General features: G+C 36.2%; 1 protein-coding gene across 2 annotated transcripts; it reads right to left on the bottom strand.

Moving 5' to 3' along the window:
- Window positions 1-6,063: 6,063 nt before the first annotated feature.
- Window positions 6,064-23,726, bottom strand: LOC132149608 (zinc phosphodiesterase ELAC protein 2-like). Of its 2 annotated transcripts, none has more exons than XM_059558990.1 (24): window positions 23,309-23,726; window positions 21,013-21,063; window positions 20,811-20,881; window positions 20,640-20,704; window positions 20,448-20,505; window positions 19,635-19,703; window positions 19,454-19,546; window positions 18,759-18,814; window positions 18,606-18,664; window positions 18,450-18,522; window positions 18,256-18,366; window positions 18,082-18,182; window positions 17,788-17,926; window positions 16,771-16,856; window positions 16,448-16,569; window positions 16,067-16,157; window positions 15,411-15,549; window positions 14,894-14,932; window positions 14,696-14,805; window positions 14,061-14,160; window positions 13,610-13,730; window positions 12,033-12,111; window positions 9,707-9,851; window positions 6,064-6,901 (listed from the first exon to the last, which is right to left on the bottom strand). In XM_059558990.1, exons 1-24 carry the CDS (start codon window positions 23,554-23,556, stop codon window positions 6,659-6,661), a joined length of 2,469 nt encoding a protein of 822 aa, XP_059414973.1. In that variant the 5' UTR covers window positions 23,557-23,726; the 3' UTR covers window positions 6,064-6,658. The 2 variants fall into 2 exon arrangements, with proteins under 2 accessions (XP_059414973.1, XP_059414974.1); XM_059558991.1 differs by having other exon boundaries at window positions 13,610-13,658.
- Between the last annotated feature and the right edge of the window lie 1,116 nt (window positions 23,727-24,842).

Genomic DNA, 24,842 nt, shown 5'->3' with positions numbered 1-24,842 from the left:
TTTCAAGTCTCTGATGTGTTATAAATCAGGTATACAGCTTTTCTAGCTTTTAGATAGACAGAATCCTAGAATGGTAGATAGAATGCTAGAATTATAGAACAGCAGACAGATAGATAGAAAAAGAAAGAAATAAAAAAAAAACACGGACAACATTCACTTATGTTCTAGTAATTTATCAGCAACTGAACAAGAAATCATAGCTAGAATCCTTTATGTTCACATAATAGTTTAGTGTGATTGGATCAGAAGACTTGATCCTCGCTGCTGGCTCTTCAGTACAGAAACATCAGGCACACCCTAAACTCCCTCTCTGCTGTCTGTCTGTCTGCAGGTCATTCCCGCATTGAGCAGATCAGGAGCAGAACCGGGCTGATTTCACATGCAGCACCATCAGGGTGTCTGGTCTCGACTCGGTCCCCAGAGATGAGGTTTGCTTCTCGACAGTCTGCTAATACAAACCTGCCTGCTGCGGGAACAAGGGAGCGACCGCACCAACCATCCTGAATACTGATGTCCTCCACTGTGCAGGACGTAACGCAATGCATGCATGAGTCGGACACCTGCCTTTTTAAACCTCCAAGAAGGCCATTTTCACGTAGTTGCTGAGCTATCAAAGACCTGCCTGCACTGGCTTTCTCATTCTCTTATGTGATGAGTCTGTCTTTTCTCAAGGAACAAGATATGAGATTCCAGCAAGCAGAGATGTGAAGTGTCTCAAGTTTGACGCTGATCTGTATCTGACAGGCAGGTCAGGTCGTTTTGGAGTCTACCAGCAATTACCGGTCTGTCCAGGTGAGCTGAAGTGCTGTGGAATTAGGCAATGATCTCTGGTGTAATCACACTCACACGTCTGTCCACATCAGTGCCTGCTCAACTGCATGCTGAGAGAGAGAGACAGAAAACAGGTGAGCAGACAAGGCTCTGACAGGCTTAGAAGAACTCTATAATCATCAGAAGTATGAAACAAATAGCACACAATGGGGCCGATTGAGTCGGTCACAGACTTCTCCACCTGCCTGCCTGAATGTTTGTGTACCTCAAAGCATAGCAAATCACACGTAAAATTGCTTTAATATCTCAGTTGTTTCTCCTATTACTTTTAAAAAAATTAAAGGTTCCAAAAGGGGTTTTTCATAACAATGCAGTAGAAGAACCTTTTCTTTTTTTTTTTGGTTCCCTGAAGAACCTTTCAGTAAACAATTCTTAAAAGAAAAATTTTTCTTCTCAAATATTTAAAAAACAAAATGTAAATAACCTCATTGGTTCACCAAAGAACCCTTTTGCATAATGCAAAGATTCCATGGAAAGGTTCTTCATGAAACCATCAATCCCAATAAGAACATTTATTTACAAAACTAATTCCAAAAAAGTTGGGACACGGTACAAATTGTGATTAAAAAAGGAATGGAATAATTTACAAATATCATAAACTCACAATAGAATATAGATATATCAAATGTTGAAAATGAGACATTTTGAAATGTCATGCCAAATATTGGCTCATTTTGGAATTCATGAGAGCTACATATTCCATAAAAGTTGGGACAGGTAGCAATAAGAGGCCAGAAGTGTTAAATGTACATATAAGGAACAGCTGGAGGACCAATTTGCAACTTATTAGGTCAATTGGGAACATGATTGGGTATAAAAAGAGCCTCTCAGAGTGGCAGTGTCTCTCAGAAGTCAAGATGGCAGAGGATCACCAATTCCCCCAATGCTGCGGCGAAATATAGTGACACAATATCAGAAAGGAGCTTCACCTGTATTAGACAAGAATGGGACAACATTCCTATTCCTAAACTTGAGCAACTTGTCTCCTCAGTCTCCAGACGTTTTCAGTATGTTATAAAAAGAAGAAGGGATGCCACACAGTGATAAACATGGCCTTGTCCCAACTTTTTCGAGATGTGTTGATGCCATGAAATTTAAAATCAATTTATTTTTCTCTTAAAATGATAAATTTTCTCAGTTTAAACATTTGATATGTCAGCTATGTTGTATTCTGAATAAAATATAGACATTTGAAACTTCCACATCATTGCATTCTTTTTTTATTCACTATTTTTACAGTGTCCCAACTTTTTTGGAATCGGGTTTGTATAAAAGTGTAAACAGCAATGGGGAAGAAAAAAACCCTCATGTTGCTCCAATCCTGTATGCTCCATAAAAGAAAATTTTGAAGAATCTTTATGCAGCTTTTTTTCATGTGATCACATTTATCATGCTCCAAAAAGGACTAGTGTACTGTATTCCACGTCTTCTGAAGCCATCAGACATTCTGGCATGAGGAACCGACTGAAACTCAAATCATTATCGACTCTCAAATCAAAGCATTCATGCAAATAATTGTGGAGCTCTCAAATTGAATAGGTGCAGGCTTGATGTCAGTAACATCAAACCTTGTTGGTTCTCAAAGATCTCAAGTACTAATGTCTTGAACTGTGCTCAAATTTACCAAGATATGAATTATATGTCTGCAATCAAAAGCCTGCATGCATCATCAGATTATATCAAGCTTAAACAATCTGAGCTGCCATCTACATTTTAAACTAAAACACACATTAGGCATCCGAGATGATACGGAGACATAACCGAGAAGTCTCCTGACCAGTAAAACCTTCATGTCATTGCTGATTTCTCAGCATGATCCAGAAAACTATGAAATCACAAATTTCAGTGAGGCTTGTGCTGAAACGTCCTGCTTCTCAAAGAGATAAATACCCCAGTAATGTCATTTGTCTTCTCTAGATACATCAACAAAGTCTCAAACTGTGCTCAGATTTACCAAAAAATAACCAAATGTCAACAGACGAAACTTAAAGATCTCAATATCTCTTTAAATTAAAGAACTCAAACATTCTCCTATTTCTTCCCAATATCAAAATATCGGAGCTGCTCCACAGTCCTTTTATATTTCTAGACACTTTAATGTATAAAAACAAGTGATATAATTCTGTCTCAGTTTTAATTTAACTAAATGAAGCTTAGAAGAAATCTCTGAAACAAAGTTGATACTTGGTACAGGGTTGAAACGAGACATAACTGTGAACTCCATTCAGTCTCACGAGTGATGAAAGAGCAACATCTGAGCAGAGAAGAGCTGAGCTTCATATAAGTGAATTTAGAAAGGATCCCTTCTGGGGCCAAACCCACATCCATAAATATGGATCGACTGTAAAGAGAGATGCGGAGAAAACACACCTGCTAGCTCAAGAGAAGAGCTGCATCACAGCGGGATATACAGTACACACATATGCTTTTATGTGAACAACACACAGCACATCAGACAACATAAAATCTGGAAGAACTGCAGCCGGACACACTGAACCTGTCTAAATGCATCACTGCGGTGTTGAAACTGGACACATATTTTCAATCAAAATGGTGTGCTAATGCCAGAGAGGTTGAGATCAGGACTTCGTCGAGCCTATTTTCTGGGGTGAAACCTGAGATTTGTCTCTCTGTAAATAAAAGTATCTGTTACACTTATACCAGACGAGTTTTATTATCTTTTGGACCACAGTGACATCTGGACTGTTAATATCAGAGCATTAGTTTACAGTAAAAGAGTGTTCTGGTCTCAAACAAGTCACAAACTGTGTTAAACCTTTCCAGGCTATACTTATGGGTCCAGTATTATAAAAACTAATTATTTATGAACAACGACTTCATCTTCATTAAATATTTAGTTCGTCAATAATTCGTTGATCCTTCATTCAATGAGAAACATTCAGTGCAATTCCTGAGGAAAGATAGGCCTCCAGTGGCGGAGAATAGAAATACATCCAGAAAACTACAGGAACGTTATGAAAAAATAGCAAAATGCAGCTAGAGAGCTAAGGGGAATATCTATCTAGGAATAAATAACAGGGGTTATTAGAAGAAGAATTAGAAGAAGAAGAAGAAGAAAAGAACGCTAAAATAATATTTAAGGTGGAGGAAATATATATATATATTTTTTTTACCGGCAATGAAACGATAAGAACATTTACCGCCAATCAAACATCTTATTTAAAAGTGCGCGCGCGTTTAGTATAAACATGATTGTCCTTTGGTGAGGATTGCCGCGCTTTTCCAACGGAAGACCAAGTGAGTTAAGACATACACTGAAGACATACACTGGAAGAAAATTTATAGTTTAACTAACGTAATCCATGTAATACTATTATTATTATTATTACCATTAAACCCTATTACTTTAACATAATATATGCAAGAATACCAGAAAGAGTCATTACATAAAGAGAATCCACCATGAGGGTATATGTCAATCATTCGATTCCAAAAACTATCACCTAAACACAAAAATGTGTCAATTTTACTATCTGAATGAATTAAGGCCGGTTTGCACAAAGATAATGACTGTGATAAAGATATAGTTTTAAAACCGGTCTAAATTTGAGACTTCACACAACAACAGAACAGAGGAACGATATGATCGGAATCGCTTACAAACTTTTTTTTTGACATTAATCGATCAGCAGATGGATGATAAATTGAGTCTATCCTGCTTTGAAGAACTTGATCATTTAAAGCTGAGGATGAGACAACTGCAGTGTGTGCTGAAAATAAAGTGTTATGGAGCGTTTTCCTTTTTGGTGTTAACAGGCCTCCAACCTCTACAAAAATCGCTCCAACAAAAATATGACCTGCTTGTTTCTGCTTTTACAGAAAAGTCTTCCCCATAGATTTCAACATAATCGATGCCACAGATAAACAAATCTAAACAGAATTTGTATTAAATTTATAACAATCCTATCAGAATGCACATATTTAGAAACCTAAAAGAGCTTATTACATTTTATAGATTCTCTAGGTTTGTTCACAAGGATGAGCTCATACAAGTCCAAAAGACATCTTCTAAATAAAGTACATTAGACCACTACAGCAGACTTTTAGATGTGATTTTCTTTTCATAAAAAAAGTCCTATGTCCATCTATCAGATTACATCTCTTCAGATGTAGATAATTCCCACTGTAATTGAATTTACAGCAAACCAAATTTAGTTTGAACCTCTAGGATTAATATTAGATCAAAACCGCTCTGCTAGCATAGCAGTGAACACCGGGACACAGCGCCGTCAACAAGATCAGAAACATTTGGGTTTTGTGTAATAAATTGATAGCAGTCTCAAGACAGATAGATGCCACATACATCGTTTAACTTTTCATGGCTCTGAGCTATATCACATCAGTTTATATTTCAAAGGCGAAATTTGATTAGATGTCAAAATAATGTTCGACTTACACGCAGAAGGCAAAGCAAGCATGTTTTCCCATTGGGGAACATTTAATGACAGAGGAACCATCAAACCCAGAGACGTGACATTAAATCAAAGGCTTTGTTGGCGCACTTTAATGACAGCTTCATCAGTTCCTATTGGAGGGAAAAATTATGATGCAGTCTTCGTCTGAGTTACAGTTAAACAAAAGCATAATGCCAAACATCTCTCCCAAAGGTTTTTGCTCTTATTTAATGGCAACTTATAAATTATCGCAATTAAATTTATCCTATACAAAATTGTATAACTTACTGAATTGACTACATGGTGAAAAGTCATCTTTTTTCCTTCACTGTGAAATGTTACATCAATGGGTTGCAAAAACTATTTCATGTTGACTTTAACGTTCACCCCAACATCCCAGTGGTGAAAGAGTACATCTTTACTCGGGCGGTACTTTCTTCCATTTTTTATGAACGCTCTACAACTTGAAGCACATCCTCAGCCTTCCTTTCTCAGCTGTATTTTTAACTTGAAACCTCAGTTGTGTAATGTTTAATTTACAATTTCAAATCTTTTATAAAGAAATGGTCTGTAGCTGTAAGATGAGTCGCAGCTATTTCTGCAACCACCATAAATGTGAAATCAGCAAGTCTCATACACAACATAAATTACATATGCATCTATTGAAAACCAAAAAATATGCTTCTCAAATGCATAACGTTATTCAAGTAATAAAACTTTTTTTTTTTTTTTCTGAAGAGAATCTAAGCAGCTTTTGCAGAGGAAGTGCTAACCAGATTTTGCAAGGGTGACAGAAAATAATAATAATGACAAACAGTTATCCAGGTTTACGTTTATTTCCCTAAAATAATTAGAACAGCCCAAGCTGATCAACCATTTAATAGACCTAAAATAAAATAGTACACAGAAATGTACAAGTGCTTTTTTCCAAATATTAGTGCACTCAGTTTACTTGCCAAAAAAAACATACCTGATTCAAACTAAACTGAAATCCTCCACTTACAAATGAAAATGCCAAACCTGACGTCTTCCTTTAGTGCTCCAATGTTTCTGTTTCAGGTTTAAAGAAGCTGGAGGGCTGAAATTAAAATGTCAAACATTCAAAGGTTTAAGGTAGAGTACTTTTCCACCATCAACCTGCAGCTTTAGTCAAATCGATCACAGTGGGACTGACTCCAGATCTGATCCCAGCCAGGAACCAATACGCTGCATTTCAGTGTTCACTTGAAATTCAGATACTCTCCAGCTGCTTTAATTTCACCTTTTCCAGTTGGAAACTGCAGACTTCTACCCAACATGAACCTTATGATATTGGCCTACATTTTAAGATCATAACCCTTTGGTTCAATATTTCCCCAGCCAGCATTCTGATTGGTTGGGTTGATCTAAACTTCAACCTGATTGGTTGCCCATCAGTTCGTCTTAAGTCGTTTGACGGCTGCTTCCTGGTTAGGGTCATCTTGCTCTCTCTTGGTGACTCTGTTCGTCTCTTCAGGTTGTCGGCTCGTTCCGGACTCTCCATTAGATGGAGGCTCAGCAGTTTTCTTCATCTCTCTCCTTTCTCTCCTCTCCTCCATCTCTTCAAGCTCCTCTGCAAACAATGCCTTCAGAGGTCGAATGAGCCGGGGAAGCATCGGGAAATCTCCAAATCGGATCTGGAAGCACAAGTAAATAACACATCAGACTTTACATTTGGTTCAAAGTGGAATATAAATTACATTTTGTTTGCACAGCATTTCTCAGATAAGAAAGTGAGGTGTGAAAGAAAAAGAAACGAAGGTTGTAAGAATGTAATTAAGGAAGTAAGGAATTCAATAAGGAAGAAGAAAGGAAAAAAAGGATGGAAATAAGGAGGAAAATAACTAAGGAAGTATGAAAACAAGGATGGCAGGAACAAAAGATTTAAGTAAAGAAGGAAGTAACTAAGGAATAAATATCTATGGAAGGAAGTTAGGAAAGGATGCAAGGGAGGAAATATATAAGGATGGAAGTTAGGAGGAACATTCCGAAGGAAGAAAAGAAGTATGGAAGCATTGCATGAAGTAACTAAGGAAGTAAAAATGTAGGATGTAAGGAAGGATGTAAATAAAGGAAATAACTAAAGAGGGAATTGAGCAAGAAAGGTTATTAATTCATGTAGGAAGTAACTTTGGAAAAAGACAGGTAAGGAGGAAAATGACTAAGGAAATAAGGAAGGAACAAAGAATGTATGGAATTTATGCATAAAGTAAATAAGGACGTTAAGAAAGATGCAAGTAAAAAAGGAAAAGACCAAGGAAGGATATAAGGAATGAAGGCAATAACTGAGAAAAAAAAAGCAAGCTTGCAAGGAAGGAAGGAAGGAAATAACTAAGGATGGAAGTATGGAGGAGTTTCGGAAGGAAATAAGGATGTATGGAAGTAATGCAAGAAGTTATGGAAGTTCAAAAATGAAGGATGTAAATAATAAAAATAACTATGGAAGAAATTAAGCAAGGAAGGATATAAGAAGTAGAGGAAGTAACTGAAAAAAGGAGGACACAATTAAGGAAGGAAGTTACTAAGGATAGAAGTTAAAAGGGAAAAAACTAAGGAAGGAATGAAGTATGGAAGGATGTAATGAATTATTTAAATAAGGAATTTAGTACGAAAGGACAGATGGATGGATTTTAGTCAAGATAGTTAAGTAATGCAGGAAGTAAACATAAGGAAATAACTAAGGAAGGATATGAGCAATGGAGGAAGTAAATAGGGAAATACATAAGGAATGAATTAGGAAGTATGGAAAGATGCAATTAAGAACATAAGTACAAAAGGATGGATTTGAATTACAACCCGAATTCCGGAAAAGTTGGGACATTTTTTAAATTTTAATAAAATGAAAACTAAAGGAATTTCAAATCACATGAGCCAATATTTTATTCACAATAGAACATAGATAACATAGCAAATGTTTAAACTGAGAAATTTTACACTTTTATCCACTTAATTAGCTCATTTAAAATTTTATGCCTGCTACAGGTCTCAAAAAAGTTGGCACGGGGGCAACAAATGGCTAAAAAAGCGAGCAGTTTTGAAAAGATTCAGCTGGGAGAACATCTAGTGATTAATTAAGTTAATTGATATCAGGTCTGTAACATGATTAGCTATAAAAGCTTTGTCTTAGAGAAGCAGAGTCTCTCAGAAGTAAAGATGGGCAGAGGCTCTCCAATCCGTGAAAGACTGCGTAAAAAAATTGTGGAAAACTTTAAAAACAATGTTCCTCAACGTCAAATTGCAAAGGCTTTGCAAATCTCTTCATCTACAGTGCATAACATCATCAAAAGATTCAGAGAAACTGGAGAAATCTCTGTGCGTAAGGGACAAGGCCGGAGACCTTTATTGGATGCCCGTGGTCTTCGGGCTCTCAGACGACACTGCATCACTCATCGGCATGATTGTGTCAATGACATTACTAAATGGGCCCAGGAATACTTTCAGAAACCACTGTCGGTAAACACAATCCGCCGTGCCATCAGCAGATGCCAACTAAAGCTCTATCATGCAAAAAGGAAGCCATATGTGAACATGGTCCAGAAGCGCCGTCGTGTCCTGTGGGCCAAGGCTCATTTAAAATGGACTATTTCAAAGTGGAATAGTGTTTTATGGTCAGACGAGTCCAAATTTGACATTCTTGTTGGAAATCATGGACGCCGTGTCCTCCGGGCTAAAGAGGAGGGAGACCTTCCAGCATGTTATCAGCGTTCATTTCAAAAGCCAGCATCTCTGATGGTATGGGGGTGCATAAGTGCATACGGTATGGGCAGCTTGCATGTTTTGGAAGGCTCTGTGAATGCTGAAAGGTATATAAAGGTTTTAGAGCAACATATGCTTCCCTCCAAACAACGTCTATTTCAGGGAAGGCCTTGTTTATTTCAGCAGGACAATGCAAAACCACATACTGCAGCTATAACAACAGCATGGCTTCGTCGTAGAAGAGTCCGGGTGCTAACCTGGCCTGCCTGCAGTCCAGATCTTTCACCTATAGAGAACATTTGGCGCATCATTAAACGAAAAATACGTCAAAGACGACCACGAACTCTTCAGCAGCTGGAAATCTATATAAGGCAAGAATGGGACCAAATTCCAACAGCAAAACTCCAGCAACTCATAGCCTCAATGCCCAGACGTCTTCAAACTGTTTTGAAAAGAAAAGGAGATGCTACACCATGGTAAACATGCCCCGTCCCAACTATTTTGAGACCTGTAGCAGAAATCAAAATTGAAATGAGCTCATTTTGTGCATAAAATTGTAAACTTTCTCAGTTTAAACATTTGCTATGTTATCTATGTTCTATTGTGAATAAAATATTGGCTCTTGTGATTTGAAAGTCTTTTAGTTTTCATTTTATTAAAATTTAAAAAACGTCCCAACTTTTCCGGAATTCGGGTTGTAAGATACATAGGAAGAATTAGCTGTGAGTTATTTGACATATCCTCACCCTCATGTGGTCGAAAGAGATCCCTACTTTGCTGTTGAAGTCATCGCTAAAGAGAGGGATCTTAGCGTACCGCTGACTGAAGTGATTCAACACGATGAATTCAGCGTTCATCTTCATCCCGATGCCGATAGCCTGAGATGTGGTGCTGGAAAGAGTTTCAGTTTCAAACACAGATCACTGACAGAATCATGAAACTTCTCCGAAACAAAAACCCAAACCTAAAATCTGAGGCTGAACTTCAATTTACTCAAACCAAAAAGGTCTTCACGGACAGCACTGAAGTGATTTCATCAATCATTTCTCATGTTCAAGGGCTGATGTAGGATCTGTTTCCTGCAAAGCCTACAACACAAATCTGTACATTTGTGCAATTCAGCGGATAAAGCTAAACCGAACCTGAACAAATCTGAAAGACGCTCTCCACTCTCTCAGGCAATCAATTCCTTACTGAAACCCAAATGAATCCCCCACAAAATCTTCAATCGATTTCACTCAAAAGCTCTCAGCATTATTCAGCTCTTAAATTGGAAAGGGCCCCAGTGTGAGGCAAGGAGCAGTTCATTCATAGACCCGGTGCTCCAGTACTCCAGCAGACGACAAGGAACCCAATCAATGCTCATCTAAGAGGAGAATCCCACAACTTTATGAGAGACCCACTTTAAAATAGTCCTCCATCAGGAAGCACATTATCTCCTGGAAAAGCTGACCACTTTAATTTCGGAACAATTTCTCCATCTGACTGCGACTGACAGTTTTTTTTAGCACTTAAATCAAAAGATAGAGCTAGTGTTTGACTGTTGCATTATTGATGGATAAGAATTCATGCTGAAATGCATTCATTACATAGGAACAATGTTGATTCAAATTATGCCACAATGAAAAGACAATCGCGTTATTACTTAGTTTATATGTGAATTACTGCTCAAAAGTTCAGGGTTGGTGAAATTTTTATCTTCCGCTCACCAAGGCTGCATTTATTATAGTGAAAATGCAGCGAAAACTGCACTACTGTGAATTATTATTACCGTTTCAAATAACTGATTTCCATTTGAATATATTTTAAGATGCAATTTATTCCTGTACCAAAAAAGCTGATTTTCATCTTAATTACTCCAGTGTTCAGCATCACATGATTCTTCAGAAATCACTCTTAATATGCTGAGAAACATTCCTTATTATCATCAATGTTTTAAACAGTTGAGCTGCTTCATATTTTTATGGAAACAGCAGCTGAAGTTTATTAAAAAAAAAGAAAAAAAGATCCCTGTTGATTTTGGTCTTATCTGAGCAGTTCGAAGGCCAAATTACAGCACTGACTGTTTTATGAATCAACCAAAATGTGATGCATCTGTAAAGAGACTGTTATTGAAGGATGAGCAATTAAAAACTATTTCAGACGAGCAAATAAAAAAAAAAAGATATATATATATATATATATATATATAAACAACATTTAAATGGACCTAAAGAGGTTGTATATGTAAAACTTCTGTCAGAACTGGCTATGAAAAACAATTAAAATAAAGACTTTCACCAACATTTCAATCAACAAAACTTCGACAAGCCTTTGGCTTTTCTTAGGCTTAAGAGAAGGCTAAAGGCATATTTTACCCCAAACTGAAAATTTGCTGTTAATAGGATCTGCTTTACAGGTAAAGTTGTAAATAATGTTCAGTTTCTTGCACAGAGTGATCGTTTCGCTTCATAAGACCTCAATATTTCATCAGGAGACATAGGTATATATTTTCTCTTCCCTGACATGCTTTTTTGTTCTCAAATACTGACAGCCGCTGAGATGCATTTTTGTGGATCAGTTTCAGAAAAAAATATTCTTTACTGTTCTGCTGAAGAAAAAAAAAAAGTTACCTATATCTTGGATGGACTGAGGGTGAGTAAATTAACAGCAGTTTTTTGGGGGGCAAACTAACACAATCAGATGAGAACAAAACTGAACCGAATTGAACTGAATAAGGACACTATCGTGTTCTGCTTCATAGCTCAATCAAACTGTTCATACTTGACAAATTTTGCAACACTGACACTTCTGTTGTACTGAATTGAATCAACATTGAACTGACTTTAGCCGAATAACAACACTATTGTCTTCAGTATAGCTGCTTAGCACTGAACTTGTTTCATAATGGATTCATTTTACAAATTAAATCTGTCTAGCTTTTAAAGTTTATCACCGATTCTGTTATTTAATACTGTGAATCTGCTTTGTATTGTATGAAGTGCCATATAAAGTTGACTTGACAAACACTATAACAAAACTGAATTAAAAACTCTTGCTATGACCCTGCAGATCTGAAGTGTCCTTGATTACCTGTGTCTCTTCTCGCACGCTTCTTCCTCCATCCCGTCCTCCAGTGTGGCTTCATGAATCAAAAGTGTAGCGTTCCTGCCTAAGAGCAAACCAAGAGATGAATCAAACACTCTCCACCACACACACACACAGATCAATTACAGCTGACATGCTGTTCCCTCTTTTCCCCAGTGTAACACACACCAACACACACTCAATCAATCATGAGAACCCCAGCGAGCGCTGCGCTGAGACAACAAAGGCCTTTCCTAATGAGAGAGTGGAGTGAACCATCTCCAGCGTTCAGGAGGGGAGCTCTGTTCAGGCAGAATACCTCATCACCACCGGACTCCCTCAGGAGCCATTACAGAGGTTTCTGTGACTGGAAGAACAGCGCTGAAGCGATCGATTGCATTGCTGATAAACACAGGAAGAAGCATTTAAATGCAGGCTTCATTCGTATCGATCCGAGAGTCACTATAGAGATCTAGGCGCAATTACAGACTCTAAACTTTCCTCCTGCTGGACTGATGGGCCTTCAATGAGCAGATTCTGGACTGACGGGAGTATTTTAAGAGAAAAATCTCTGTAGAAATAAATAGACAGCGTTTGGTTTGTCTGACAATTCAGACTGAAAATCGACTGCAAACTTTAAATCTTCAAGCATGCAAAACATAACTGTGTATCTCAATATATTAACGTCAGTATTTGTGTGTGTTTGGGTTGATAAATCTCAATAACATTTTCAGGCTCACATTTCACTTTAAAATAAACACAAAATACAAATAAAAATAAAAAGCTCTATCCCCCCCAATCCCTACGCCTCAAATTCTTATTAAATGTTTTGCAGATTAATACATAATTTAGATTAACTTTTCAACAATATGGTCCTATTAGTTAACGCTGATTAATGTTTTAATTAAAGCATTAGTTACAGTATTTTTATTTTTTTTGTGTTATTTCAGTACTAGTTTTTGTGTTACTACAAGATACTATTTCAGTTTTTAATAATACTCTGAATTAGTTTTTATTTTTATATTTTTTGCTTTCAATATAATTTTTTACGTTTTAGTAAGTCGGTTGTTTTTTTTCTGATTGTATTAGTTTTTTGTCTATTTCGTTTTTCTTTTTTTATTTACTTTCAGTTAAAGTTTATTTCAGGAAATTTTATTTTATTACAATTACTTATTAAAATACAAAAGTTAATTGTTAGTTCGCACTCTAAAGTCTATTTAATAATATGAACAGACAACTTGTTTTTATTAATAACATCTAAGTAAGTGTCTAAACTAACATTAAGATTTAGAAAATCCATTAGAAGTTAACTAAAATAGTTAACTAATTTTAACAAATTAAAACTCTTTATATACTATAATCATAATTTACATATCATGCCAATGTCATTTTTAACTTAATTTAAACAAACACATAATTTCATAAGTATCATCAGCAAGGAAAATACAACCTTTGAAAGACCAATTTTAGTCAATTTTACTCTTGCATTCACTTGATTTATCAGAATATTCAGGCCAGTATGATATTACATATATGTACATACACATGTGCAAAAGCAAGAGTGGTCAGTGTGTGGTTTTTACCAATATTAACGACAGCATCGCAGGGCATGGTGTCTCCAGAGAACACGATCTGCCAACCAGACTGATGCGTCAAACTGCAGGCGAACGCGTTCTTACAGTGACGAACATAACACGTCTGAAACTACACAATCACCAGAAACAGAGGTTACAGGAGGGATAAATCACAACATGCTCATGCACGGTTTATTCTCTATGAATGGACAGTAATCTGACGATATTTTAAACATATATAATATTGTTGATTAAAAATGAAGAATCAACATTATGAATGTAATGATGATTTTAAACCCATCTATTTCTGAGTATCAGAGCGCTAGAAGACACCGAGAAGCTACTAAAATAAAATTTCACAGCAAATGCATAAATATCAAGATATATATTGGACATTGCCAAAAGGATTTCAAAAATGAATGGCAGTAATCCTGAGAAAGCCTGCACCGTCCACACAGACCTTGAGCAGGTCATTCTTCTTCAGAACAGCCTGAATGAAGGATCTGGTCTCCACTTTGGGAATCTCAGCCCCATCAAACAAACACTTCGACGGGATTATACTGAAAAGATGAAGACAAACGAGAAAGGGGTCATGTGTCAACATACTTTGTTTCATTTCATTTTGACGAATGATAATGCGTTTACTTTTAATTGCGAGAATCATAGATGCTCTCACAAAGCATTATAGAAAAAAACGAAAGACTCAGGCCACGTTTACACTACAACAATGTAGTCAAAATCAGAAAAAATGTTGTCCCCTTGAGTTTTTAAAAAGTTCAAATTTACATGACAACATTTTCAAAACGACTCGCGTTTACACATCCACGAAAAACGACATAAACACTGTATTACGTATGCCAGGCACTGTCACCCTTGTTAGTAAGCAATACCTGTAGGGAAGTGACGATTATATTTTGTATATGATGGGTCTCCGCTGCTGGCTGTGATATTGGTGAAGTAAATCCACACTTTGTGTTTCAAAAATATGCATTTTCAGCCCCCAAAACACCATCATCATGTAAACGAACAAACAAAACGCATCAAGTTTCCCGTTTTTGGCTGAAAACGGCCCTCAGTGGTAGTTTCCTGTCTTACTTGATCTGGCTGAGGATCTGCTGGCAGTGATTGTGATACTGGTTCAACCACGTCATGATCTGAACGGGAGCGATCAGGTACACGGGACTGAACGCTTTACCTAGACTCTTCTACAACACAGAAAACAGCATTATCAGCAGAATAATCCACACACATAATAAAGATGAAATAAAACAAACATACACCGTATATACATACCAGAGCTCGCTCTCTCTCCAATAATAAATGAATCAAACCCTGCATAGATAATAAAACAGACAGGAAGGTCAGCAGAGCAATAAATAACATTATAGAAATAAATGCTAGATTATTATTTAATAGTCTTTTTTATAGCGGATAGCTCCGGTCCTTGATTCTGATTGGCTGAACCAAGTTTAAAGCCGTTGTAAATTACACTACAAACATACACCTTTGTTTACTTCTGTGTGTGTGTGTGTATATATATATATATATATGTGTGTGTGTGTGTGTGTGTGTGTGTGACACACTGTGCCTAACAATGCCCCTTAGCTGTTATTAATTCACTGTTAATCATGGCTTCTTGATGCTTATTGCTTTATTTTAAAGATTTATCACACAGCTCTATGATCCTGACTGGTGAATTCTGGGTTTCTGTGGTTAAATATTTATATTAATGACACTACGCTTATTCATTCAGGATAATGTACAGTCACATAAACTGGTTTATTTCACTGCAGGTTATCTTGTCTCTAACCGTGTGATGATCTGCATGAAGGTGGGACACAAAGATGGTGGAGAGTCTGGAGAGGATCTCGTCCACGTCATCTCCGTAATGACGACACAACTGACCGAAGGTTCCCTCGCCACAATCCAGCAGCAGCGACTGAGATGAGCTGAGGAGCACCGAGACATTCAGACAGGCGTCACTTGATTATATTACAGCAATCACACACAGGAGACTGTGGCTTACTGCAGTTTCACCAACGTCTGGACGTGGTTCTGTAGCTAATCTGAACCAGAGGGACTAAAACCCCTCGACCTCAGTTAAAACACCACACTGCATGGACTGATGCATGTTGCTTTTGCTTTAATACAGCAGCAGCACGCTGCAAAATGACTCTTCAGAGTTGTAAAAAAAAGAAAAGAATAAGTTTTTACAAGAAAAACATATTTCACTTTCTACTTCAGATTTTCACATTTGCTTCAACATGTCACCTGCCGTTTTTGTAATTATTTGCCAAACAAAATATTTCTAAGTGAAAATGGTTTAAAAAAATATTAAATAGTTCAAGTCACATATAATAAATATAAATTATTATTTTGGCAAACACACACACACACACAGATAGAGATATACATATATATACACACACACACGTGTATGTATGTGACAGTAAGATTTAATATTACCTGATATTCACTAAAGTCCCGCTGACGTTTCTGATCTTCATTGGAAGAGACGAGCCGGTGCCCAAAAACACGATCTCAGGAAACTTCTCACCTTTACCAGCACAGAAGACAAACAAATATGATAAACATCTGAGCCCACACACACACACTCTATAAGAGTTTATTTTATAGTTCATATAGTCTTTATTTATTATGGCCCTTTTCCACATTTTATAAACAACTCGCTCGATCGGAGGCGTCTGATACAGATACAGTGGAGAGGGAACCTGAGAAGTGAAGAAAGTTTTACTCAGAGGAAATTAAACGTCAGGCTGTGGACGTGTTCTTGTCTTTCTGCTCTTCTAATTCAATACTTTCATCCCTCCTTCACTCTCTGCTCACCAGACGTGGAGATGGACGCAGCCGTCTGGAACTTCCTGCATTCCTCAACTTCTTCTGAGAAGTTTGGCACTTCGGCTGCTTCCTTCACAAACCCCTCAGAGTCGCAGGACGGGATGGCATCTCTACACACAGAAAAGTTCCTCAAATAAGATCAAGTCTGGCATTTCGAAGAACTAGTTCCTTAAAGCTTTGAAAATGATGAAACTCTCAATTTTCATCTTGTTTCACACTATTACCCTGCAGCTCAAGCTTGTGTGTTTCCAGTGAAACGGTCATCTAAAAGCTCATCTGTTACATGCTGTTGAACCTTGACCTGAACTGACCTTTGCCACTCCAGTTTGGGCCGAAGCTGAAACTTCATCAGACACTCGGCTCTGACGACAGGAAGGTGGAGAGACGCCTGCGGCTCCTACAACAACCACGAAAGACAAACTGATTAATATTGATTCCTTTCATATTGGGGGAAAAAAATAAATGCTATACACCGTTAATTAAACTAGAAATAAAATTATATATTTAAAAAAATATTAAATTAAATGTAAATGTATATTTGAATGAGAGAAAAAAAAAACATTCAAGTAAATTAATCATATTAAGCATAAATAATACATTGAATGTTAAATATACGAAAAAAAAACTCAAATGAATAAATGTAATTTTACATTATGAAAAAACATTAAAATTAGAAAATGGTATATCAAAATACAAAAAAAAAGCAATGGTTAAAAAAATTTAATCAAACTGACCTGTAAGAGACTATTTAATATTAATATAAATATTTATATATTTTTTATGTTTTTTTTTAATGAAATTACATTAGAAGTGAGTAATTGAGAAAATCTATAAATAAATAAATATATAGGTATAAAGACATTCAATAAAAAAATCATTCAATATGGAATTAAATCAGAAATTATCAAACTAATAATTGGAAAGATTTTAAGTTATTTTAAAAAAAAAAAATTAGGGGGAAAAAATGTAATACTGAAATACCTTAAGAAAATATTAAATTACACAAAAATATACTGACAAATAATAAATCATTGATAAGTTCCTACTGGCAAAGGCTAAAAGCTAAATCAAACTGACCTTGTACCTTGTAATATTAAATAAAAAAGTTAAATAAAAATGATATATACTGAAAAAAAGAAAGAATATTTTACAAAAAAGCAAACACTGAAGAAAAAAAAATCTGTTATTTAAAGAAAAAATGGCCATGGTATAAACTTCATGAAACAGAGACCATTTTATATTAAATTAGCATTCAATATGAGATTAAATGAGCAGAAATGTAATTGTTTAAATGTGTAAATGTGGCGCTGAAGTGAGTGGTGCTGTACTTTAGTCTTGTAGGGTTTGAGCGGAGGGAAGATCTCAGGATGGATGAGGTTGAGCTGCGTCTGGAGTTTGTGACTGCGGGTGTTGTGAGGCGTGAACGTCTGCTCGTTCATCACCAGATGCTCAGTGCTGCTGGGAAACCTGACACACAACACACAAGACAAGTCCTCTCAGCTCACCTTTATTTGTACAACACCGGCCATGTCAAAGCAGCTTCACAGTGTCAAACAGGAACATAGTCAATAATGCAATAACAGTTTATCAGCTCAAGTCAGATCGGTGTAGTTCAGCTGTACCTCTCCATCCAGCTCTTGTACTGATCCGTGTCCAGGACTGATTCAGGCGTCATGTGAACCACGAGAGCAGCAGAGTCCTCAGATCCGCCCGTCTGATACCTGCACACATGACCGTATGAGACACATTCAGAGAAAACAGGCCTCATTCTCTACGAGAGAGATATCCGCTTTCCTCTGTAAGATGTGATTGGTGCAGAGCGGCTGAAGGAAGTCCTCTGATGGACAGTCGATGACGATGAAAACTGGTCCGGGGTCAGTCGGTGTGCACAGCTCCTCGGGTCGGATCTGAAACACACATCGCACGGTCAGCTGGGAAACCTTCAGATGAACTATGGAGTCTGATATTGTGAAGGACTGGAAAAATCAACCTCTTTCCCATCATGCATCACAGTTTTTCCAGCTTTCAGGGCTTCGATTATGGGTCCAATGGCTGCTGTTCCTCTACAGAGAAACAAACCGTGTGTGTTATATATTTTAGTCCTAAAAACAAAGATAGATGAACCAAACAGATGTCAGACACTTACACCGGCAGGCCCATCTCTTTAGCTTTCAGTGCCAGGAAGTTCCCTTTCTTTGAGTGCAACTGAAGAAACATTCGACAGAAAACATATGCTCTAAAAAGGTGAAAAAAAGACATTTACAGACATTCTGTGGCTGGGAAATATATTTCTGCGCACCTTACACACGTAAGCCACCACGAGAGATGAATCTCTGGTAACCTTTTCTTTGACTTCTGTGGAGAGGAAAAAATAATTAGTTCTAATAATAATAATAATAATAATAGTTATCATTATTATTGCTGCTGTTGTTATTACAAAATATAATATGACAGAAAAATGAGAGATAGATTGAAAACATTTTTAGAATTTGTATAAAAACGAATTATGCAATAAAAAAATTCTAATTTTACTCCATTATGATGGTGATGATGCAAAATATAATAGACATTGATTTTATTTAAAAAATGTATCAACACAAAATTACTAAAATGCAACAGAAACGATTTTAATCACTTTGTTATTATATAGGACAAAATAATATAATGGACAGAATGAAACTTGGATAGATTTTTTTTTTTTTTATCAACAAAGTATACAATACAAGTGGAAGATTTAGTCTTCTTGAACAATATATAACAAAATAATAGTCTAAATGTAGACTATAAATATAAAAGCATGAATATTAATTATTTTAAACAAATGTATACATGAAATTAAATGAGAATTTTCATCGCATCCCTTTTAAACGAGATGGTTTATGTAAAACATGCATCGTCTTAGATCTAAGTTTCATACAGCAGTGTCACGTGTGTGTGGCGGTATTTAATGTGCATCTTGTCCTGATTAAAGGTGCAGCCGTAGTGGCGTCTCACCTGGACCGGTGCTGAGGCTCTGACTCTCCTCCAGGACGTCCCTCTTCGGACTGCTGCTGCGGCCAGAGCCTGGAGAACATCTGCCTGCCTCAGCTTCACACACACACACACACACACTTCAGACAGGAGTCACTCTAAACGCTGACAGTGGGGAACAGTGTGTGAACGGGGTGACACTCACAGAACAGAGGGACTTGAGTGACAGTCATCGTGTCGTCTTTATACTGAGGTTCTGTGTACGGTCTGACAGCTGCGCACAAAACACAAATAAACAGAGCCTCACTCAGATGCACGAAGGTACAGTAATCAGAGCATGATCTGTGTTACTTCAGTATTATTTAGAGATCACTGGAGTATTTATTCATTAACATTTTCAGTTAGTTTTTATTTTAATACTTTCAGTTTAATTTTCTTATGTACTTTTTTCATTCATTAGTTTTTGTTTTAATCAATATTACTATTTCTATTTAATTTATGTAAATTTTAGTTACTATTTTAGTAAGTTCTTTTAATGTTGAGTTAAGCTGAGAGACGTTTAGGTGAGGTAAGTTACTAAGTTAAGTTTTACTTTAAATGTTTGTTTAAATTTGCTTAGTTTAAGTTTTTCACCTGATATTTATATATGACATTTTAGCTTTTTATCAATTAACAAGAACACATTTTAACTATTTATATTTCAATTGATATTTATTTTATTTTAGTTTTAGTTACTTTTAAGTTTAACTTGAGTAGAGCTGAGTTCAGTGCAGTTAAGGTGACCTGAGCTAAGTTAGGTTTAGCTTAATTTAGTTTAGTTTAATGTAGTTGAGCTGAGCAGAGTTTAGTGGATTCAGTTTAGTTTTGAATTTAGTTTGGGTGGGATGATTAAGTTGAGTTAAGTTTCTTTTAGTTTGTTTTTTGCTTTTTTTGACAACTTTGGAACAATTTAGCTTTTGTTTTAATAAACAGTGACACTGCACAAAATCGATATGAGGTGAAAACGGTGGACGTTTACCAAGTTTAATGTCCTCCAGCTGCCCAGAAAACACTCGAATGGCTTGTAAAAATTGGTCCTAAAACATCAGAACACAATTCAGTTAAACAGCACAAGACAATTCATGCAAATATCCAATTGCTTTGATTTTATAACAAATCTTGTTGTAGTTTAGACTGTTTTTGTTGCATGTGGCTGTGCTGACTCACTCACCAGCTGAGGCGGTCCTGACAGGACACACTGAGGGACTCCAGTGTCTTTGAGGGTCAGGATCATCCCTGCACACACAAAACACAGAAGCAAAGCCGTCACACAGTGAGCAGCGCAAACACACGACCCCTGACCCTGCTTCACATCTCGGAGAAACACCGATTAAGGTCTGACCTGATAAACCGCCGACCGTCTCCCAGCTCATCCTGGTGAGGAAGATGTTGTCCAAGCGTGCGATTTTCATTCTGGATTCAAACAAGGCACACAACAGGCCCAAAACAGTTTATAAACAGCAGTCATTTAGAAGCACGGTTTAGCAAATGTTTGCTTTCCTCTCTGATCAGATCTCTGCAGATGTTGTTATTTTCTCTCTTACTTGTGTTCCTGCATCAGTCTCTGTGTTCCTTCACCACAGTTAAACAGATACCTGCACATGAAAGACGTTAATTATTAATGACCCTGCAGAATTATCATCATACTATTATTATTGTGGCTAGCGTAAGGCACACCGGTGCAATAATCATGCTGTCTAATCAGCATCTTGATATGCCACACCTGTGAGGTGGATGGAGAAGTGCTCACGAACACAGATTTAGACAGATTTGTGAACAATATTTTAAAGAAATAGGCCTTTTGCGTACACAGAAAAAGTCTTGGATCTTTGAGTTCAGCTCATGAAAAATTAGGGCAAAAACAAAACTCTTGCATTTATAATTTTGTTCAGTATATGTATAATCATTATCAGTGTTGTGCATGAACGTTCATTGAACGCGTTCATATTTTCGCCGAACGCTGAACTGAACTAATCACTTTTCATAAAATGAACGTGAACGAGAGCGGCGCTCAGTCTGGTAGGAATGAACAGCACGCGCAGTTCACGTTCACACTCATTTGAAAAGTCAGGTTTTACCAGGGCTTAATTTGAGCCGGAACATGTTCCGTCGCCTCCGACATTGGATCCGGCACCTCCTGTGTCACTAAAATTAATTGCCTAAATGAAAAAAAAAATTACTGTTTGTGTAGTGTTCAATGTTTGTGACACATGACTTGCGCGGCTTGTTGTACTAGTTGAGATTGCTGTTAGCCTCGATCGTTTCACGCAGGGGGAAAATGTCAAAGTTTTTTGTACAGATAAATCCAGCATCTGAAATTGAATGCTATGTTTGTTTATTAGAGCTATATGCTGTATAATTTTCAGTTTTCAGAGCTATTCAATTCATTTGGACAAATATAAGTCAGGAAGAGTTAGAAAAAAAAATATTAATGAATGTAAATGGCAGTGTCATTGTTTACTCACTGTTTACTGTCTTTTGAGGATGCTAGAATGTGTTGGTCCAGTATTTCACATTGAGCAGGGTAAGGTCATCTTAAGTTAAGTTGTTCAGCTGCTAGCTGTTCATTTTCTTTAGACAAATATAATCAGGAAGATTGTTTTATTATAAATGAATGTAAATGGCATTTTCATCGTTTACTCACTGTTTACTTCCTTTTGAAGGTGTGAAAATGTGTTGGTTGAGTATTGCACATTGAGCAGGGTAAGCCCAAGCTAATTTGACATTACAGTACATGACTACTTTGGTCTGGTTTACATAGTTACTGCCGTTCAGAATATGCTGGATTTTTGTCAGTAGACTGATCTTTTCCCTATGAACCTGAATATACTTTTTTAAAGTCCTGGGTAATTTGGTTCATGCTGGCTAAATAAAAGTTTCACTGAACATACAGTATACCTTGACTGCACCTTGTATTTTCCAATTTCTACATATCATGATTACACATTATTTATGGGGGAAATATATTCTCTATCTCAACATTATTTTTCTCCTGGCTATAATAATTGTCTCTTGTTTATTGGTACAATAATTTTGATTAGTTTTGGAGTGGCAGTGATTTGCAGCTGGTAATGGATGGTAAAGAGGTTCTATTGAGTAAGATAGTGGCCTATCTTAAAAAGAATTTAAAAATATTTTTTTTAAAAATGAACTATGAACATGAACTAGTTCATTATCATCTGTGTGAACTGAACTTTGAGCTAGTTCTTTTTAAGTATGAACTGGCACAACACTGATCATTATCAACTTATGTACTCACATAACATAGATTATGTCATATAAAGTTTAACGGTACATTATCATCATTATATATTTGAAATAATATAACTTTGATTTCTTTATACAAATGTAAATAATGCATCTTTATGTTTATAAAGTGCTGATTTGTTATTTGATATTAACGTTTGTTAATTTTATTTAGAAAACTTTATTATAATTTTTTTTGTAACTTTAATACTAACATTGCATCAATTTATTTAATTATTAATCCATTAATAATTCAGCAAAAACTGACTCGTGTAATCAAATAATAATAATAATAATACATAAGAAAACATACAATGACATTTTACATATTGATTTAACATACGCACAAATACATATGATTTGAAGTTGCTCAACATTTTATTATTATTATCATCATTATTCTCAACTACAAAAATGATTCATGTTTTTTAAATGAAAGTAATATGATCTTTTTTAATAAACTGACATTTATTGAACTCTGCTTCTGCTATATGCCCATACTTTGCTCAACGTCAAATACTTGGCACATCACACTAATCTCGAACACTGATGATAAAGTGTAATATGTGACTCTTTTCAGAGATCGGTGCTCACCGGTTGTAGTCGGAGAAGACGTACAGCGAGGCTCCGTTGTCTCTGCTCCCGGCGCCGGTCACCTGCACATAGACGGTGGAGGGCCCGTGCAGCTCGCCCTGTCTGCGGCTCTCCTTCACCTTCACATGGCGCAGCGTGTCTCGGACTCTGACGGGCCTGCTCTTCCTGGAGCACTGAGTCTCCATCAGTCTGAAGGGCTCTCTACCGACTCCGAGTGCGGACACACAGCAACGGAGGCGCGCGAGCATCACCCACGCGCAGCGGCTACGAGCAGCGGCTCATCAGAGCGACTCTCGGATCAATACACGCGAATGTCACAGCCGATGTGCTGTTAAAGTTTGTGTAGAGAACAACAGCAGTGTAGAGGACTCACGTGTGCTGATGATGGACGCGCTTCCGACGCATGAGGATGACGTTTGACGCACGTAGAAACCCGAAACACCAGCTCGAATGGCGCACAAATATTTACAAAGTTACTCAGATATAATATAATATAATATAATATAATATAATATAATATAATATAATATAATATAATATAATATAATATAGGTTGTATGTCTATAATCAAATGTTTAAAATAGGCTTCACTGCCTAGACAGTTAGTCAGGTACAATAATTATCCTATTTTAACTCTTCACTGGGTATTTATAATTAAATGTCTATTAAGGTTTCCGTGTGAAAATCAGCAAGTCCAAAATAACAAACTGTGGTAGGTCCATTCTGGCAGTGCTGAGAAAAGTAACAGGTAAATTTGACTGCGCTGTCATCAACACCTGTTACTTTTCTCAGCGATGTTCAGAGCGGACCAAACACTGTCGTTTGTGATCGCTGGGAAATTATACCTAAACATTGCATTCTTATTTGCATTTCACGTACCAGTTCGTTTTTTTATTATTATTATTATTATTAAATTTGAAAGATTTTTCTTTTAAATGCGCAAATCTCTAAAGTAAAACAAAAAATCGTTGTGAAACGTGATTGTGGACAGAGACAGTTGTTGTGGATCAATGGGAAATCAGCTTTCTGTGCTGACAGGTGCCCTCTGGAGGAGAATCATTATTTTGTGTATCAAAACAACGATTATTAAAAACTTTTTTTTTTCCTCAAATCATTAAATAACGTACTTTTGATTCAAAACATTGTTACATTATTTTTATAAAGCCGTCATATTATACATTAAATATATTAAAATAGTTTTCATATTACTCATATTAAAACCCTTATAATTATATATTTATAACATTACAAATATAAAAAGAATTATAATTGCTTATAATTGCTATAATTACATTGCATAAAAAATACATAAGAAAATCTAATATTAATGAAATTATATACTTAAAAATCTGTATTATAAAAAAAAGAACTACATTCATATTAATAACATTATTCGTAATTATAGATATTTTATTCATATTACAAGTATAAAAAATAAAGATCTTTAATATAAAAATGTGAAGAATTACATTATAGAACAAAATAATTACACTGTAAACTTAATTATTCATATTAAAAGTGATTAAAGTCGTTA

The sequence above is a fragment of the Carassius carassius genome, chromosome 9 (assembly GCF_963082965.1).
Source record: "Carassius carassius chromosome 9, fCarCar2.1, whole genome shotgun sequence".
In the NCBI taxonomy this organism is placed as follows: domain Eukaryota; kingdom Metazoa; phylum Chordata; class Actinopteri; order Cypriniformes; family Cyprinidae; genus Carassius; species Carassius carassius.
This window is presented reverse-complemented; position numbering and strand designations above follow the sequence as displayed.

Bases quoted from the DNA above. Each gene is read 5' to 3' on its own strand.
- LOC132149608 (XM_059558990.1), bottom strand. From the start codon at position 23,556: ATGCTCGCGCGCCTCCGTTGCTGTGTGTCCGCACTCGGAGTCGGTAGA. The intron at 20,705-20,810 runs GTCAGACCTTAA...TTGTGTGTGCAG, and splicing joins GACGGTCGGCGGTTTATCAG to GGATGATCCTGACCCTCAAA. The intron at 16,158-16,447 runs GTGAGCAGAGAG...GTGCTGGTAAAG, and splicing joins TGCGTCCATCTCCACGTCTG to GTGAGAAGTTTCCTGAGATC.